Consider the following 17,123-nt stretch of genomic DNA (forward strand, 5'->3'; position numbering starts at 1 on the left):
GCTTCCCTGAAGCCCTCGGTGTTGTTCAGCCTTCATACAGAGAGCTGAGTTTTCACGGAATCGTTAAGGCGGGAAAACGCCTCTCGGATCAATTCCAACTCCAGCCCGTTTCTTCACATTCTATCACTAGTTATTTAAAAAAAAAAGAGGGCAAAACCCACGTTGTTTTGGCACTAAAAAGTGTTGAAACGCTGTCCCCGGTAGAAGCCCCATCCCTAGAAGCAGGTCGGTCAGTTTGGATGGGGTTCTGAGCTGTGGGGATGTTTGCCCTCGTTTTGTCTTCGTCCGTGAGCAAAATACTTTATTTCACTTAAAAAAACGCCGCAGTGTTCCCCTCGAGGGCTAATTCTCAGGGCCAGGTAGGTTTTGTCCTCGCCTCTGCTGCTGGCTGTACAAACACTTAATTTTACATGGGTCATATTGTCTTTCATGGGCACAGAAGGTTGATTTAATTAAATTCAATAGAAACTATTTATTTTGAAGAGAAGAGCACTGAGGTTTCTCCCTCTTGTAGTTTGTTTTGGGTTATATTTTCTGTTCTGCTATAGAAAACATCTATATATATTAGATATATAGAATATATGTAATTCTTCTATACTTCTCAAACAGGTTTTTTTGGTTTTTTTTTGATAGATCCTGTGACTTCCCAGAACTTCTACAAATCTGCAGCCAGGACATGTTGGAACCAGATCAGACCAAACTGGATCCTGCAGCCAGAGCCCTCCACCTAGCACCCCAACTATCAGTGACTTGCCTGTCCCCTACAGCTGCAAAATGAGTCACTTTTTTACAAGATAAATTAATATATGGTGTATTTTAGGAGTGGGAAGCTTGGAGTCTGCCTATGGCAGGATTTCACCCAAATATGTGGAGGAGGCTAAGTGGCTTAGGTGCTTTCAACTTCTAGGATGACACAAAAAACATAGAAAAGAATAAATTTTGGCTCATTTCTATTTATTTGGAAGCCCTTAAGCTCTTTATTAACAGCTTAGATTAAAACTTGCACGCTCACATCTCATTTTAAACACTTAAGATTCATTTAGAGCAGAATTTTGAACGCCCTGCACACGCCTGGTCTGAAAGCAGGGTGGGATGACCTTAATGGCTAAAATAACCAGAAAGAAGGCAGAGTAATAAAGAGCAGCAGCTAAACACAGAAAAAAATCTCTCAGCCTTTGTAGGCAACACCTTCATTCTGGCTTCTTTGCATGAAGCAGAGATTTGGACCAAGCTCAAAACTGGGACGTGTCCCTGACATCACCTGTGGTCATTTTAATGCTAAACCCCACACCTCTAGGAGGAGAAGTTAAATGTAAATGCAGGACCTCCTTAGTGTAATGAACTAGGTGATAGGATAATGAATTAGGCACTGGTGCAAAGATTGATGTAAGATCCCACAGGCAATCACATCTCATTTCTCTCTGTCTGTACCTAAACTGCTGCTGTGTGAGGGAAGAGGGGCTGCACTTGTGGTGTGTTGAACCCTCTGCTAGAGGCAGCAGCTTTCAGTCCACTCTGGCTTTCAAGGTGCTATGAAGAGCACCTCTGTCTCTCCATTATTCATCCAACCCTTAACACCTCACCTCCTTCTGGGAGCTGTTTCTGTCTAGGAGCCAGTTTTGGATGAACACAGCTCAGAGCCCACGACCCCTGAGGTTCCTGAGAACTCTCCACCCCAGCAGTTGGCTGCAAGGATTTTACTTCCCCGTGGCACGTGAGGCAGCACGTTTATTTTTGTGTCTTTCTGAGCTGCAGCTATTTAAGAGCAGATAGATTTAAAAATAAACACGGTTCATTTCACAGACCAGATGCATCTCCTTCGTCAGAATCTCATTAATCTGACTAAAAAAATGCTAACCCAGGAAGCCACTGCCAAAAGATATTGGCAAAGAGTGAAAACCCCACAACACTCCTCTTTTCTCCAGCAACATTTTGGAGCTTTTCTCCCCCCTCCCTTGAGTGCAGAACACAAAGAGGCTTCAAAAGCTTTTTCAACAGTTTGGATTTTTTTTTTTTTCATTTATTGTAGAAAAGTTATTGTAATGCAGTTCATTTTTTTTTATACATCTAAATTCCATAAAACAAACCCATAGAAATGAGGATGATGCTGTCGGCATGCAGTCTGCATCTTCTCCTGGAAATGATCCTGCTCACAAAAATAACACCACTTTTTTTTTTTTTTTGTGTTTGTTTGTCTCTCTGTTTTCTTGGAAAGCCACTAAAAGCAGAGGGAGAGCAAAGCATGCAACACTGTACACATTTGCATAGTATATTTTACCCAGCATGCCTTGTAGAATGCTACACATACAGTATCTATAGAAGGACAAACAGAAAGGGGCAAATCAGCAGAAAACACAGATTTGTGGGTGTTTTCTTTGCTTCCCAGTAAAGGCAGTGATGTCTTGACCAGCTGAACTGGCTCCCAGCGAGGCTGGAGGCAACGCTGCCAAACTGGGAACCAGTTTGGGTGAGAAACGGGGATTTTCTGGGGTCTGAGAAGCCCAAGGTCTGTAGTTTGCCATTCCAGTGACTGATTTTCACCCCTCTACGTCTCAGGCATCCCTACAATTTGCAGTCTGATTCTCTCCCTGTGCTGTCCCACGTCACCAACTTCCTGCAGGAGGAGAATCAGACACGCTTCAAATTTCAATACCCCTGGAAATTTTGGGTGGACTCATCCACAGCTGGTAGGGTGCAATGTTCTTCCCTCCCCCTGCAGGAGAAGGAGTCCCTCTTTTTTTTTCCCCTCATTTTTACTGGGAGATTTTCATTCCAGACCTTGGGCTACTGGTGTATTTGTGGCAGAGTCATCGGTCAACGCCAACATCTATCCATTGGCCCCAATTAGATGTTATTAATGTCATCTCAGCTTTGAGGAGGAAATCAGCAGAAATGAATGCAGTGGTCTAATTTTAAAAGGTTTTTTTTTCCCCTCATTAATATGGAAAGAATACAAGTTCTTGAGAAATCAATCACAGATGCCAAACACACGGCTGAGGAACGAGCTGCTGGAGTATCAGGCAGCAAGTGAAACTCCTCCAAAACACAGGAAACCCACTGACACTGGGTCAAAAAAAAAATCAACTCCTGTTTGCTTCTTCCAAAAATACAATGCCAAATGCCAACAGTGGAATGGCTCTAAATTTGTGCTATTACAAATGTGCTTCTTTTCCTTGCTCTGTTTTTACATCCCTGGCAAAATATAGTATTCTGTACTGTACAATATATTTTCTCACTATATTGATTTCCTGCTGCTCCTACAGAGTAAATTGCTATCCAAGGGGAGCGTGGTGTTGAACTGGATGTTTTGGTTTTCAGGAGATCCTGGTAAGCATCAGGATGTGGTCAGAGCCTGCAAAGCCCAAATTTTGGAGCAGACAGCAGCAGCACCGTGTCCCACAGTCGGTGTCTGTAGGATCTCCTCCAGGCAGCAACTCTCTGCCAAGAAGTGTGAGGGGAAAAAAAGGCAGATCTACAAAAAACATCACCCAGACCAAGCCAATGCTCCTCCCAGCTTCACAGCTTTCAAAGGAATAAAACAATGACACACTCTTAATAACATTTTAACACCAATTCCACCTTCCCACCCCCTCCCAGTTCTCCACGTGGATTCAATTACAATATTTCTCAACTTCTTAAATGGATTTCACACATAATGAAAGATCTTACCACAGATTTCAACACTAGGAGATCTTAACACAGATTTCAATACAAAGTAGCATTTTCAGCTCTTTCTCCAAGTTCTTTACAGATCTTTTATGTTATTAAAATGTCCCTTTTTTAAGACAACTTTTATTTTTCTATAGAAAATAAATGGGACTTGAAGAACAATCTAACAAAGGTTATTGAAATGAAGATTCTTCAGATAATGTGCTCTCTTTTGGCATCATTTTAGACAGTGGCAACTGAATTGCCCCCTCAATTAATCAACTCAATTAATTATTGAGTTATAACTGGCTACGTCGCAGCATCTTGTGGTCTTGTTACTCTTTGCAGTACAACTATTTGAAAGAATTTAGAGGGGTTATGGCAACAAAATAAACAGTATCAGAACCCTGGGTATTCAGACCTTGTATTAATCCCAACCCAATTTTAAAATACACATTTTTAGGAGCATAGAGAGATTTGTATAAATGGCATTTTACAAAATATAGAATCACTTTGGTTGGAAGAGACCTTTAAGATCATCAAGTCCAACCCTTAAACATGTATCTGAATTTTTAACTTGTGGTCCCCCATTATTTTTGCTTTAAAAAAATAGGGAGACCATGGAATCAAGGACAGGCTTCAGAAGCACTGAAGTTGGAAAACAAAACATAACAGAGGGACACATTTAATACATTCTTAAAGGAAAAAACAACTCAGGGAAGCCCCAACTCACCCCAGTCAGTACACTCTGAGTACTGGCAATATTCCTTTGAGAATGGTCAGTACAGACAGGAGATTCTGGGGCACTTCAGAGAAGTCTGAGGTGTTGAGACTGGACTGAATTCAGATGATTTGCAGTCAAACTGAGCTTGAGGTTTCGGGCCAATGCACATCCAGAACTACTTTGTTACTCCCCCAGCCACCTTTCCTCCTTGTTGCAATACATCCTCCCTTAATTACACGTTATTTTAAAATCATAAATCCCCCCAATATCAACTTCAGAAGCCACTTTCAAACCTGGAGAAGACAGAGTGGAACGTTTTTGGATTGGCAGCACCCCCAACACCCTGGGTAGGATCACCAGCACCTGCTGGAGCACAGAGCCACCCACCTCCAACCCCAGCCCACTGGCTCCACCAGAGTTAACTCAGAGAGACCTGGAATCAGGAGCAGTGCTCAGATGTGAGAAACAGCCTGCTTAGCAAGAGAGAATTCAGCACCAGCTTGTGCTCATCACACACAAAACAGGGGGCACCTTTTTCCCATGGCAAGATGGTTTCTCAGGATGAAATCCAGCTGTTGGGCTATGCTGCACTATCCATTCTCAAGCAAAGGAACCAATTTTTGCCAGCCTGACCTGTTTAGAAAATGATAGTTTAATTTGCCCCACTGTTTACAAACCAAAATTTGACCCAGAACAGCTTTAGCTGCATTCCTTTAAACACAATTTCATCAGACACTTGCTCAGGAATCATCATTGGTCGAGTTGCACATCCCAGGGGATAAATGTTCATCTCTGGGACTAGCAAAAGAACCCGTGCACCTGTTAAATACACCCTGCCAAAATATTTTAAATGATAAATTGGACATCTCGTTGTCTTTCAAGTGGCTTCAGAGTTTTAAAAACACTTTGTTCATCCATTCACAACATGACATGTATTGTCTTTGGGTATTGAGACTGTTGTTATCACCTTTATTGGCTGAATTGTCATGAATCCACAAGTGTCCTAACGAAAAACTCAGAGAACAAGGACAAAAACTCTTCAAAAAAGCACAATGCTTTAGAAACGTTTCTAAAATCCTCTGTTTGAGCCAGAGCTTAGGAACAGAGCTCTGATCTTTAATATTTGAGTCAGAAGAAATGGGCTGAGGAGTGGGAAATTAGCCTCACTCCTATTCCCTCAGGAATGCAGGAACTTCAGAATGTTCTGCAGCGCCGTGGCAGAGTAAACCCCAACACAGCTGGCTGAAAATAATCTACTTTATAAAAGAAAGAGTTCCCACAGCTTGTATCTAGAATAAATTAATAAACTATTAGCACATTTGATATATTTGTACTTAAAGATATATCTATCCTCAAAGAATAAAAAAAAACAGCAAGCAAGGAGACCTGCTGGGTCACTTCTAACTGCTTTCTTATATTGAAGTGGAAAGGGCAGTAGGAGAGGAGGGGGTGAACTAATTACAGACAGGAGTGTAAACTCATTACAGACAAGTAAAGTAAACTTAACCCCACGTAAGAAAGGGACTCAGTGTGTTCTTTCAAGACACTAGGTGACTTCCCTCCCAAGCTTGGTTTTATTAGAACAAAGGAAGTTGTTTTGGCACTTCAGATGCTGCAGGTGATGGGTTTGTGCATACGTGTCGTGTGGATCTTTCCCTTTACTAGCATGACATGGAAGACTTGAAAACAAGGCTCCAAAAGGCTCTGGAAAGAAATGAGAGTTTTCTCTAGGAAATGATAAAGCAGTAACCTTGTTTACTAGAAAATATATGTAGGTGCTTTGCAGCTACCTGCCATTAAAATGCAACTATCTTCAAGCAGTTAAATGATCTGACCCCTAATGCTACTACAGAATAAAGATAAAGAGCTGGCTAGTCTAGGTTTATACATCTCAGTGCATCCTTTGCAATTAATACTTTAATGCACACAAACAAGAAACTTATTATTAAAGCTTATAGAAAAAAATGTTTTGCCTAATGCCTCCTTTCTCATGCAGGGGATGTGAGCTGTACAGGGAACCAAGGTCTGTGAGAATTCCTGGAGAATGCTCCACTGTGCTGTAGCAGAAAACACCAGAGCAGGCAGCTGGTGCCCCCGTGCCCAGCCCCGATCTCACCACGCTTGCTCAGCCCAGATGCTCTCTGGGGGGGCTCTGCCAGCCTTCAGCCTGAGAAATTCGGGTGGGATCGGGTCTGTCACGCCCATTCCTCCCTCTGTCACTCCAATGGATGCAGAGATTTTTATCTTTGCCTTGGTTGAATGGCCTTGTGGTGCTGAAGCTGCCCCTCAGGCAGTGAGGTGCTGAAAAGAAACTAATCATGCACCCACGATCTCTTCCTGCTGCTAGAGATGCAGGTCACTCTGGGGTTGTAGCAGATACGAGGTGAATTCCCTGTCTAGTTGTTAGCATCAAGAAGATCACCAGTGATGGAAAATACCAGTGATCTTTCCTAACTGGACCAGAAAGTAGAAGAAACCACAACACTCAGGAAACTCATTTAGTGCTACGTGCTTTTAAAGCCACCTTTTAGCAGGCTTTGGGGAGAAAATAATCAGAGAGAAAAAGTTAATGATCCTGGGTTTTGAAAACAAGTAGTTTTGCTGTGAACCTGCCTGAAGGAGATGCACGTTCAGCATAGCTCTGGGGACTGGAGGAATCACAGGCAGTGGGGAATGAGGAGTGAAGACATTAGAGGGCTGTACAAAATGGGCCATTATGGTGAGTTTTCCAACCACTCTGGATCTAAGGCTTCACTGATTGTGTAAGACACAAGGTCCAACTGCAGAAATTTAGCTGTTTAAGGAAACTGAAGACTCAGGAGGTGAAAAGAAGTGACTAGGAAGTAAGGCAGCAATATCTCCAAAGACCTATCATCATTCTTTGAATCATAAGTGTCAGCTCTAAGACCTTACTGGGAGCAGACTTTTTTTCTGATTCTCCTTTTTTTATTGCAAGCTAGTTCTGACCACTAGGTTATTTTAAACGTTCCTCATTTAGGGATATTTAACCCCTCTCCCCTCCCTCTGATTTCATTCCCCAAATTGAAACGGATCTTCTGGAGAGTTCTTGTGCGACGCTGGAATTTTCAGACACTCAGAGATGGATTTTGGAAGATGTAACACGCAGGTAGGTACTGGGATGTACTGGAATGTAGGTACTCTACACACTGGGTAAGAAGAGTGTACTGGTTTCCATTTAAAAAGGCAGAATAATAAAAGTGGGAGAAAAAATACGTTATCTACACACTCATGTTCCATTTTGGGACTACTAGCTGTATTCAGGTAAACAACAACAACAAAAAAAAAGCTATTTTCAACCTCTAACCATGCCAACGAGCTTTAGGTTTGTCCATTTCCCCATCTCCCCTCCTCCTCTCACAGCTCATCCATCGCTGACCTCAACCAAAACCTCACTACTGCCTAAACCTAAAGAAATCATTTGGCTGCAACATTCACGCCAGGTCTAAAAAGAATTTCAAACTGGAAAGCATTTTGTAACTGCTGCAATAATTGGTGACCTTTGGCACTCTCAGGAGTTTACATTTGGTTCGACTGAAAACGCTGCTCTGGAAATAAGGAGTTAGAATAAATCCTTTTATTCTAACTCCTATAAATCCTTTTATTCTAACTCCTATAAATCCTTTTATTCTAACTCCTATAGATCCTTTTATTCTAACTTCAAGTGTCAATTGAGCTGCCAGCAAACAACTACTGTAGCTGACTTTCTGCCTTCTGGTGGGTTGTAATTTTCAGCTTTTTCATTTGTTTGGTCTTTTTTTTTTGGGGGGTTTTTGTTTGTTTGTTTGTTTGGTTTGTTTTTCGATTGATTGCAACATGCTCAAGTCGACTTTCCAGTCAATTCACCCAAATTCCAACAGGAATTGGTTTATAAATTGGTTCCAACTGGAACTGGTCATTTGGAATTTCCAGCACAGGAAATTACTTTATAAGTGCCTTGATAAGTACCCTAAATTACAAACGGATGCGTCTAATCTCTAACGACAAGAAAAAGTATGGCTATAAATGCAAATGCTGTACTAAAAAAAAAAAGGATAAATTAATAATCCCTAATAATCCCAAAAACAACCTAAATGATCGACTGGGCACTAACGTCGGGGTGTGGTGACTTTGTTTTTGCCCCCTACTTAACATCAGATGAGAGCAGAGTGCGGCAGCGGCGGAGCCGCGTTAACATCTGCCAAATTAAGATGATTTTCTTTTTAATTTTTGTTTCCTAGCTACATTATGGAGAGTTATCAACTGATGAATCCTATTTTTCCCCCCCCCCAGGTACTTGAACTCAAAGCCTGTGTCGTGACTCGTGGCTGTATCCTCCCGGGGATCCTCGGTTCCTGTGGGGTTTGTAAGCGTCCTGGTACGAGTCAGAGTATTCTTCTTCCACCAGAGGGTAGTGGTCTCGGCTGTGTTGGGAAGTGGAAGACAAGCGGTTCCTGCTCTTCCCAGCCCTTTCATTGTGATAATTTTCCTCTGAGGTCATTAGACTTCGGCGCTCAATTGGAGAGTTCTCTGTAGAGTGGCTGCTGTGCCTCACACGCTGGCTCTACGAGGGCCAAAGAATCCCGGCGTTAATACAAAGAGGACACACGGCACGCTTTTTACCTCCTTTTGAGACTTAATTCTGAGGCCTTTTCAGAATCCATCCACTTTTGTGGCATTCGTTTGACACCACAGCAGCCCGTTGGCCACGGGGCTGGGTTAGCAGGAGGGTCTGGTCCCTAGAGCTGGAAGCAGAGCAAAGGCAGTGTCACGACGTGGCCCTCGCGGCGCTCTCCTGCTCAGCTACAGCACAGGCCCTTCGGCATGAAAAGTGAGCTGATGTAGTCAGCATTTATCACTTTTCTCTGATCATGAACATGAACATTCATGCTTCTCTTCTGCTTACGAAATGTTGAGCATTGATTTAGGTGATTTTTAGAAAACGCCTGAAGATGATGTTTGGGGTTTTGTTTTTTTGTTTAAAAAAAAAAGCTTTATATCACCAAGGAAATGATGGGCTGCTAAGCAGGCAGCTAAGGGGCACCTCAAATGATCAGGTAGGGACAAATTCTTTCAACTAAAACACAATAAATATTTTAAAGATGTTGTCAGGAAGTCCTTTCCTAAGAGAATTATTCATTAAAAGCTTTAGCCTTTGCTACCCTCATATTCCCATAAAGTGCTACACTTGTCACATGAACAGAATCAGTTCCTGCTTTTTGCCAGTGAATGGCACAAAGAAGAAGCAGCCTAAAAACCCAAAGTACTTGGCTTGCTGCCCTCAGCCTTTAAGCCTCTCTTGAGCACAAGCAGCTATACCCTGAGGACACACTCAGTCAGTGCTCTCCTCTCTCAGGGTGACACACACCCAGTGCCATCCTCCAGACCTGGCTCAGGTTCCCCACCGCTGCTCCCCACATCCCCTGGGGCCACCACTCTGCATATTTACTTCATAGAATGGTTTGGGCTGGAAAGGACCTTTTAAAAGTCATCAGATCCAACCCCCCTGCAGAAAGGAGGGACATCTTCAACTACAGCAGGCTGCTCAGAGCTCCATCCAACCTGGCCTTGAAGACTTTGGGATGGAGCATCCACAGCTTCTGTGGGCAGCCTGGGCCAGGGTCTCACCACTTCACAGTGAACAACTTCTTCCTCACATCTAATCTGAGTCTTCCTCTGTTTTAGGCAGGGTTATGACCTGCTCTGGCAGGTGTCCCACACATGGTGTGAGGGGACACAGCTGGAGCACAGCTGTATGCTGTTGCATACACCCTCCCTTTGACCCTGACTCTTCTGCATCTACACCCCTTGACTTCACCCTCGTGACCTTCATGAAGCCCAAAGACTAATCAGAAATTTCAATTCCCAGTAAACTAAATTCCAAGCCACAGGCAAGTGAAAAAAGAGACACCCCAAGGCTGGGCTAGGTGAAGTGGGTACAGACTGTCCCAGCAAATCTGCACCATTCTCTGGGGTGCCTGCTACACAGGGCTCTGGGCATTCAGTCCCCCAAGGTGTGGGGCCAGGAGGAGTCAGGAGGTCACACAAAGTGCAGACTCCTCATACATCACAAGCACCCCAGTGAGCTCAACTCCTGGGACTGGTTGAGTGCTTCCCAGTTCCCACACCACCTCGTTGAGCTCAAACCAATGTGAATCCTTTGGAGGGCCCAAGCTGGTGTGAAAGCTCTTGGGTGGGGAGCACCTCAGATTGCCACAGAAAACACCCAGGCCCTGCCAAGGGGCCTGAGCTCCAGAGGGGCACCAAAAGCCAAATCCTGCAGTCTCCAGCTGGGTGGCATTGGCTCGGGGAGAAAGTGACCCCTCTGCAGAGAACTAGCACCAGTCAAGTCCCACCTAAACCTTCACAGGTCGGGTGAAGTGGGGATTATGTGATGCATACCTTCAGCCAGCCCACTGCACAGGGGTGATTTTCATCTTCAGTGTGAGTTTGCCCTAAGTAAATGGAGCAACATTTCACAGTTACTGCTGGTGTCCATTGATCAGAGAGAAATAAATGCCTGAAAAAAACTTCTGTGGATACACCCGGTGTTGAAAACGAAACTTGAGGAGGTGGAAGGTCTGTGGATGGGATTTTATTGGCATGGAGGGATGGAGAACTGAAATTCTGAGGTGGGTGGAAATGGAAACAACAGTCTACATGTGCACAGGGGAGTCAGAGAACAGTGCTTGTGCGTTCAGCCACTCAGGGAGCAGGGACTTACTGATCCTAACCAAGTCAAGCCCGCCACTAGGAACGTGAGCCTTGAAAACACTGAACAACACACCATTGCCTTCAAAAACTGTTACCTGCTTCCAGACACTCTACAAGCAGAAGAGAGGTTAAATTTGTCAGGTGAGTTATTCGTTAATCACCATTTGCTCAGCGTGACTTCTCCTAGAACGTCACACATCCAGACCTCCTCCTGAAACTCTCAACACTTAAAAAGGTCGCTGCAATCCTGATCTTCTCAAGCATTCATAGCTATCAATCAAAAGCATTTTCTCTTTTCAAACTTAGTAAAAGCACGTACTTCTCATTAAGGGCTATTTACATGCCACGTTTGAAGTTTCAAAGTTCAGCCGATTTTGAGCTATCCCTGTGGAAAAAAATGGTCAGAGTTTTTTTTCAATGGGTAAAAAAAACCCAAACAAACAAAAAAAAGAAATGTATTTTATTCACACTCAAAGAACTGAAAAAGATGAAGGCATTTTGCTGATACAAGAGACAAGCATGGAAGTTTTTCACCCACAAGCAAATGTTTGGTGAAGTGATGAGGGGAGAAATAAAGGGGAGCATTACAGACACTGATCTGAATTCTCAGAGCTCAGCTGTGGTGACACTCTACACGCTCATTCTCAACCTGAAAGATCTCATCTGCAACGCCTTTTTCCCTCCCCCCACTAAAAAAAAAGACAGTTTCTAATATATACATCTTTAATATCCCTTGGCAGTGTTGTTTAACCCCTCCTCAAGAGGCCTCTCCCCCCACGATGGGCCTCAGCTCCCCCCACACCGCTGGCAGCGGCCAGGCAGCGAGTGAAGAGCCACCAAAGCCCACAGGAGTCCTGCTGCAGGAAACACGTGGCACTGTTCTCCCCCAGATGGAAAAAACCCCCACCTGACCTGCACTGGTGCCAGGGCTGAGGGGGTTTCTCATACCTGCAACCCCGAGATGGCAGCAGGGTAGGGGGAAAGTGCCGTGGAGCCCAAATTTCGCCCGAGGAGAGGAGTCATGGGGGTGCTGCTGGTGGTGTGGGTGGCACGCCAGTACGCCTCCAGGTACTCTGCCAAGTGCTCACAAGCATCCTCCAGCTGATTCTCGTCCAAAATGACATCAAACATTTCCTGGGCACAAGGAAACAGAAAGGGATGTTCAGTGGTGGGCAGCACGCCGACCCCGCGAGAGGCAGCCAGGGAGCACCACAGCCTGGGACTTGAGAAGGTGAAAAGCTGAGGGTCTCAGAAGTCACTGTAGCCTTGCAGCAGGGTTCACAAGGTTCTGTGCCTCCCCTGGCACAGCCTGAGGCTGTTTCCTCTTGTCCTGTCCCTTGGGAGCAGAGCCTGACCCCCCCTGGCTCCAGGCTCCTGTCAGGAGCTGGGCAGAGCCAGAAGGTCTCCCCTGAACCTCCTTTGCTCCAGGCTCAGCACCCCCAGCTCCCTCAGCTGCTCCTCCCCACACTTGGCCTCTAGACCCTTCCCCAGCAGCTCCGTTGCCCTTCTCTGCCCATGCTCCATCCCCTTCAGGTCCTTCTGGGAGTGAGGGGCCCAAAACTGACCCCAGGATTTGAGGTGCAGCCTCCCCAGTGCTGAATCCAGGGGGACAATCCCTGCCCTGCTCCTGCTGGCCACACTAACAGATGTTGTTGGCCTTCCTGGCCTACTTGCCTTGGACCTGCTCACCACACAATCCACAGAGAGGATTTTGAAGCCATGTGGCTTCTGTTCTACCCAAGTAGCCAAAGGGTCACTCTGCAGACCATGGTTTCAGATTATCAGCATGACAAGTGCTGATAATGAACCACCAGAAACTGAGTCCCTCGAGAGAAACAGAAACGCATTTTCAGCAGTGAAATTTGGTGCTTCATCTTCAACTTCATCTCACACCTTAGTGGAGAAAGAGAACACTGTGTGAAAACAGCAGAGGGAAGGAGAAGTGTGTGCAGGGGTTGGAGGTGTTCAGAGCAAGGGATGCAAACCACAGGCTGCTACTCCTCCTGTGTGCTGAGAGATCTGCCCACTGCTCACAGAGCTGACAGCTCCAGCCTAAGAGGTTAAACTGCAGGGTGAATGGATCAGAAGTTCTGACCATGCATCTACCTTCTGCCCTGAAGTCTGCTCCAGAACTTATCTTATTGCTAAAGACATTCTTTTGGTTTTATTTTCCTTTTGCTCTCTCTTACCAGCATGTTTGAGAAATGTTCCCTCCTCTGCCAGCTCATATGGAGGGTTTCTTCTATCAACAACACTCCTCATACTACACCTACTGCATCCTCTGCTCAAATTCACTCTTTATACCTGCTTGGTTTGCTCCTCCATTTCTTTATCTATTTTATAATTCATTTTATGAATTATTTTCTCTTCTATACACTTTACACCCTCTTTTGCTATCTAAACATGTTGATACACCCCATATTCCATTCTGTCACATCACTATTGGTGGAAGAAGTCAGTAATTCAAGCACAGTTAGGTTAGGCAATAAAAGACTGTGTTTTGCTTACATTTAATTTCCTTTGGAAAAGATCAAAATTAAAATATTACACTTGGAATATAAGAAGTGATTTCTTAAGTAAGGACTGAATGAGAATTCGTGCTTGGGAGGAAAGAATCTTGTGAGGAGATCCTTGTTTGTAAGTGTTATGGAGTAAAGCAGTTTTTCCCCCATTTCTCCTCATGATGCATTCTAGTCACTGTTATATTTCCTATAAAATAGTGGCCATAGGAGCATTTCCATATCCAAGTGTTCCTGAAGTGATGGACTTCACAGCAGTGGGCTTTCCTGAAGAGAGGCTAAACTAAATGCCACTGTCCTCTGCTGCTTCTTTTGGTTTCCTGGTGCACTGTGAAACACCCCAGGCACACATCAGCAACAGAGAATTCCCCATCCCTGGCTCCAGAGACACACAACACAGAGAATTCCCCATCCCTGGCTCCAGAGACACACAACAGAGAGAATTCCCCATCCCTGGCTCCAGAGACTCACTCCTCACCCACAGGAACGCCCAGGAGGAGAGGGGCTGTCAGAGGGATGGAGCTGCAGACACAGCCCAGAGCTAGGACAGCCAAGGGCCATCCCAAAAGGCATCTTGCTCTAGGTCTAGAGCTCAGGCTTGGGGGGAAAAGATGCCCCAGACAGACCCAGGAGGACAGAGAGGCACCTGAGAAGGAGGAATTTGAACTTGGAGATAGATCTGGGGCGCTGGCCGGATTTAATTACACCAACGCTTTTCAGCTCTGCTGAAACCTATTTTTTAGGTTCTGTCAAAGAGCCCAGAGGGGTGTGTACCCTCTCCAGCCCTGACACAAACCTATAACTCTTTAAAAAAGTTAAAAGCCCACGAGGAGCTGTGTAGGACTGGTGCATTCCGAGCTGCACGGTCAGGACAGCCCGAGGGAGCGCCGCAGGGACCAGCCACCCTGAAAGATCCCCAAGGAATTAATAATGAAAGCAGCTCCTGCACTTAAATATGCCCCCAAAGGCAGCTATTTTTAAAATGTCTAGACATACAGCACCAGCTGGTTACTTAAGGCTGGCAAATGAGAGAAAAAAAAACAGGATTTTATGGTTTTCAGGTCTCTCCTCTTGACACAAAGCCACCAGCTGTGCTGCAAGAGGTGCAGGTGGAACTCAAGAGAACTCAGCTGGCACCCCTGAGGAGTGAGGATGGTACCAGCTTCCACAGACATTACTCTGTGCTACAGAAGAGTGTGCAACTTTGCTTGAGTTTCTGGAAATGGAATGGCTCACAGGGATTCTCTGTCATTCTTTTAAGGGATAATAATTCAGCAGAAAATGACACGGGAGAAACTGGGTGCAGCTGAGCTCTCCAGAAGAACTTGAGATGGTCTGAACATCCTTCAGTGCTGCTCCAAGCAGAGAACAAGGATGAGAGGGTGAACAAAGCCACCTGAAGTTACTGGAACCAGAAGCTGACAAGTCTCTGGGGTAACACAACTGGCTGGATGTAGATCCAGTCACCAGCCTCATGAAGTTCAAGAAAGCCAAATGCAAGATGCTACACATTATTGAGGATGAAAGCCACCTGAAATGGAGGCAATCCTTTTAAGGTCTACATAACACGAGGCAAAGTCTTCTAGAAGCTTCTTCTGACCATTAGGGCTGGTCATTTGTTCTGTTGAGCTCAAATCCCCCATTTGTTCCTGGACTGTTCCAAGACATTTCTTTGCTCAGCACTTTGCTGCTTTTCATGGAAACCTTCCCAGTGCCTATTCTGAACTTCCCAGAACTTATCTGATTCCATCTCACAGTTCTTTGGCCTAAGGCAGGCAAGCAGCAAGCCTTGGGCTGGACTGTCCAGTCAGCCCTGGGGACAGTTGTCTCTTTGCTACCAGAGTGAGGTCACACAACCCCACACCCAGCTTACAAACTCCCTGACTGGGATCAGCACCAGTGTGGCCAGCAGGAGCAGGGCAGGGATCATCCCCCTGCACTCAGCACTGGGGAGGCTGCATCTCAAATCCTGGGGTCAGTTTTGGGCCCCTCACTCTAAAAAAGACCTTGAGGGGCTGGAGCGTGGCCAGAGAAGGGCAAAGGAGCTGCTGGGGAAGGGTCTAGAGGCCAAGTGTGGGGAGGAGCAGCTGAGGGAGCTGGGGGTGCTGAGCCTGGAGCAAAGGAGGCTCAGGGGAGACCTTCTGGCTCTGCACAGCTCCTGACAGGAGCCTGGAGCCAGGGGGGGGTCGGGCTCTGCTCCCAAGGGACAAGGGACAGGACAAGAGGGAACAGCCTCAAGTTGCCCCAGGGGAGGTTGAGGTTGTCCCTGGAGAACAATTTCTTTCCTGGAGAGTTGCCCAGGGCAGTGGTGGAGGCCCCACCCCTGGAGGGGTTTCCAAGCTGTGGAGATGTGGGGTGAGGGACACGGGGCAGTGGGGACCTGGCAGGGATGGGGAACAGTTGGACTCAATGATCTGGAAGGTCTCTTCCAACAAAACCAACCCTACAGTTCAAAGCTGCTTTCCACAGAGTGACTTTCTCTGCCACAGAAACCAGTCGTCGTTTTCAGAAACAAACCCAACATTGAGCTGCCCTGTCCAAAGAGCAGCACAGCTCTTCTGCACAGACCTGCCTGCCCCACCAGCCACCCAGGACCCCTGCTCCTGAAGCAGCAGGGCACTCAAGGAGCCATCAGTACCTTTGATGATGTGGTGGGTGAGCAGTGACTGCTCTGGTGAGGTGACTGGGTTAACATCCTGCAGGCCCTGCTGTGTTAGGGGGTTAGGAGCTGCAGGCACAGCTCACTCCATACCAGGGCTGGACTCACACTGCACAGCTGAGGGCAAGTCCTCTGCAGCCTCCAAAACCTCCTCCCAAACCTGGAGACTTTGGCCCTTTGGGACCTTAAGATAGCACAAATGATGTCACTTGCTAAGGGGCTAGATGAGGTTTACCACACATGTCATTTCTGACCTGCCCCCTTGCCAAAGATCACAATAAACCCAGCACAGGAGATAATCAGGGGGAAAGTTCACAGGAACTCAGCTATAATCCAGGACCAACACAGCAACACGTATCACAAGTCCTTTAGCCTTTCTTCCATACTTACTGGTGGGCATTGTGCAAGTTTATCAGCTGCCACCAGCTGAACGTTCAAGTGTTTACTTTGGGATTTCCCTCTGGATTTAATCAGTCGCTGCAAAACCTGTCAGAAGAAAAGAGGAAAATGTGAGCTGAAGGATCACACCTTCTCCACAAAGCTCAGCCCCACGTCCCCATGGAGGATGACCAAGTTCAGAAGCTCTGTTAAGTTCAACAAGACAGAAAAAAACACTGCCCTTGAATAGAAGCACAGACCTCCTGGATAAGCCCCCTGAGAGCTGTGCACGTGTCCCTCAGCAGCCTGCTGGAGCCCTCAAACAGCTCCCCTGCACTGAGGATGGTGATCTCACTCTGTTGTGCTTGAAGCAACAGGTCAACTGTGACAAAAATCATCTTCTAGAGGACCAGAACTCTGTCTGTACAGAATTATACTGGACTGGTCGTGGCACAGCAGCAGCAGCAGGTTCCCTTGGGGAGCA

General features: G+C 45.9%; 1 protein-coding gene across 1 annotated transcript in view; it reads right to left on the reverse strand.

Moving 5' to 3' along the window:
* Window positions 1-8,672: 8,672 nt before the first annotated feature.
* CACNB4 (calcium channel, voltage-dependent, beta 4 subunit) overlaps window positions 8,673-17,123 on the reverse strand; it is a gene marked incomplete at its 5' end in the record, with an annotated part of 24,118 nt that continues 15,667 nt past the window's right edge. Inside the window, 3 exons of the mRNA XM_008947688.1 lie at window positions 8,673-8,933; window positions 12,032-12,217; window positions 16,652-16,747. Of these exons, the coding sequence (XP_008945936.1) occupies window positions 8,673-8,933; window positions 12,032-12,217; window positions 16,652-16,747 (543 nt within the window). The remainder of the gene's footprint in view (window positions 8,934-12,031; window positions 12,218-16,651; window positions 16,748-17,123) is intronic.

This window comes from Merops nubicus, unplaced genomic scaffold (assembly GCF_000691845.1).
Source record: "Merops nubicus isolate BGI_N331 unplaced genomic scaffold, ASM69184v1 scaffold12909, whole genome shotgun sequence".
Lineage (NCBI taxonomy): Eukaryota > Metazoa > Chordata > Aves > Coraciiformes > Meropidae > Merops > Merops nubicus.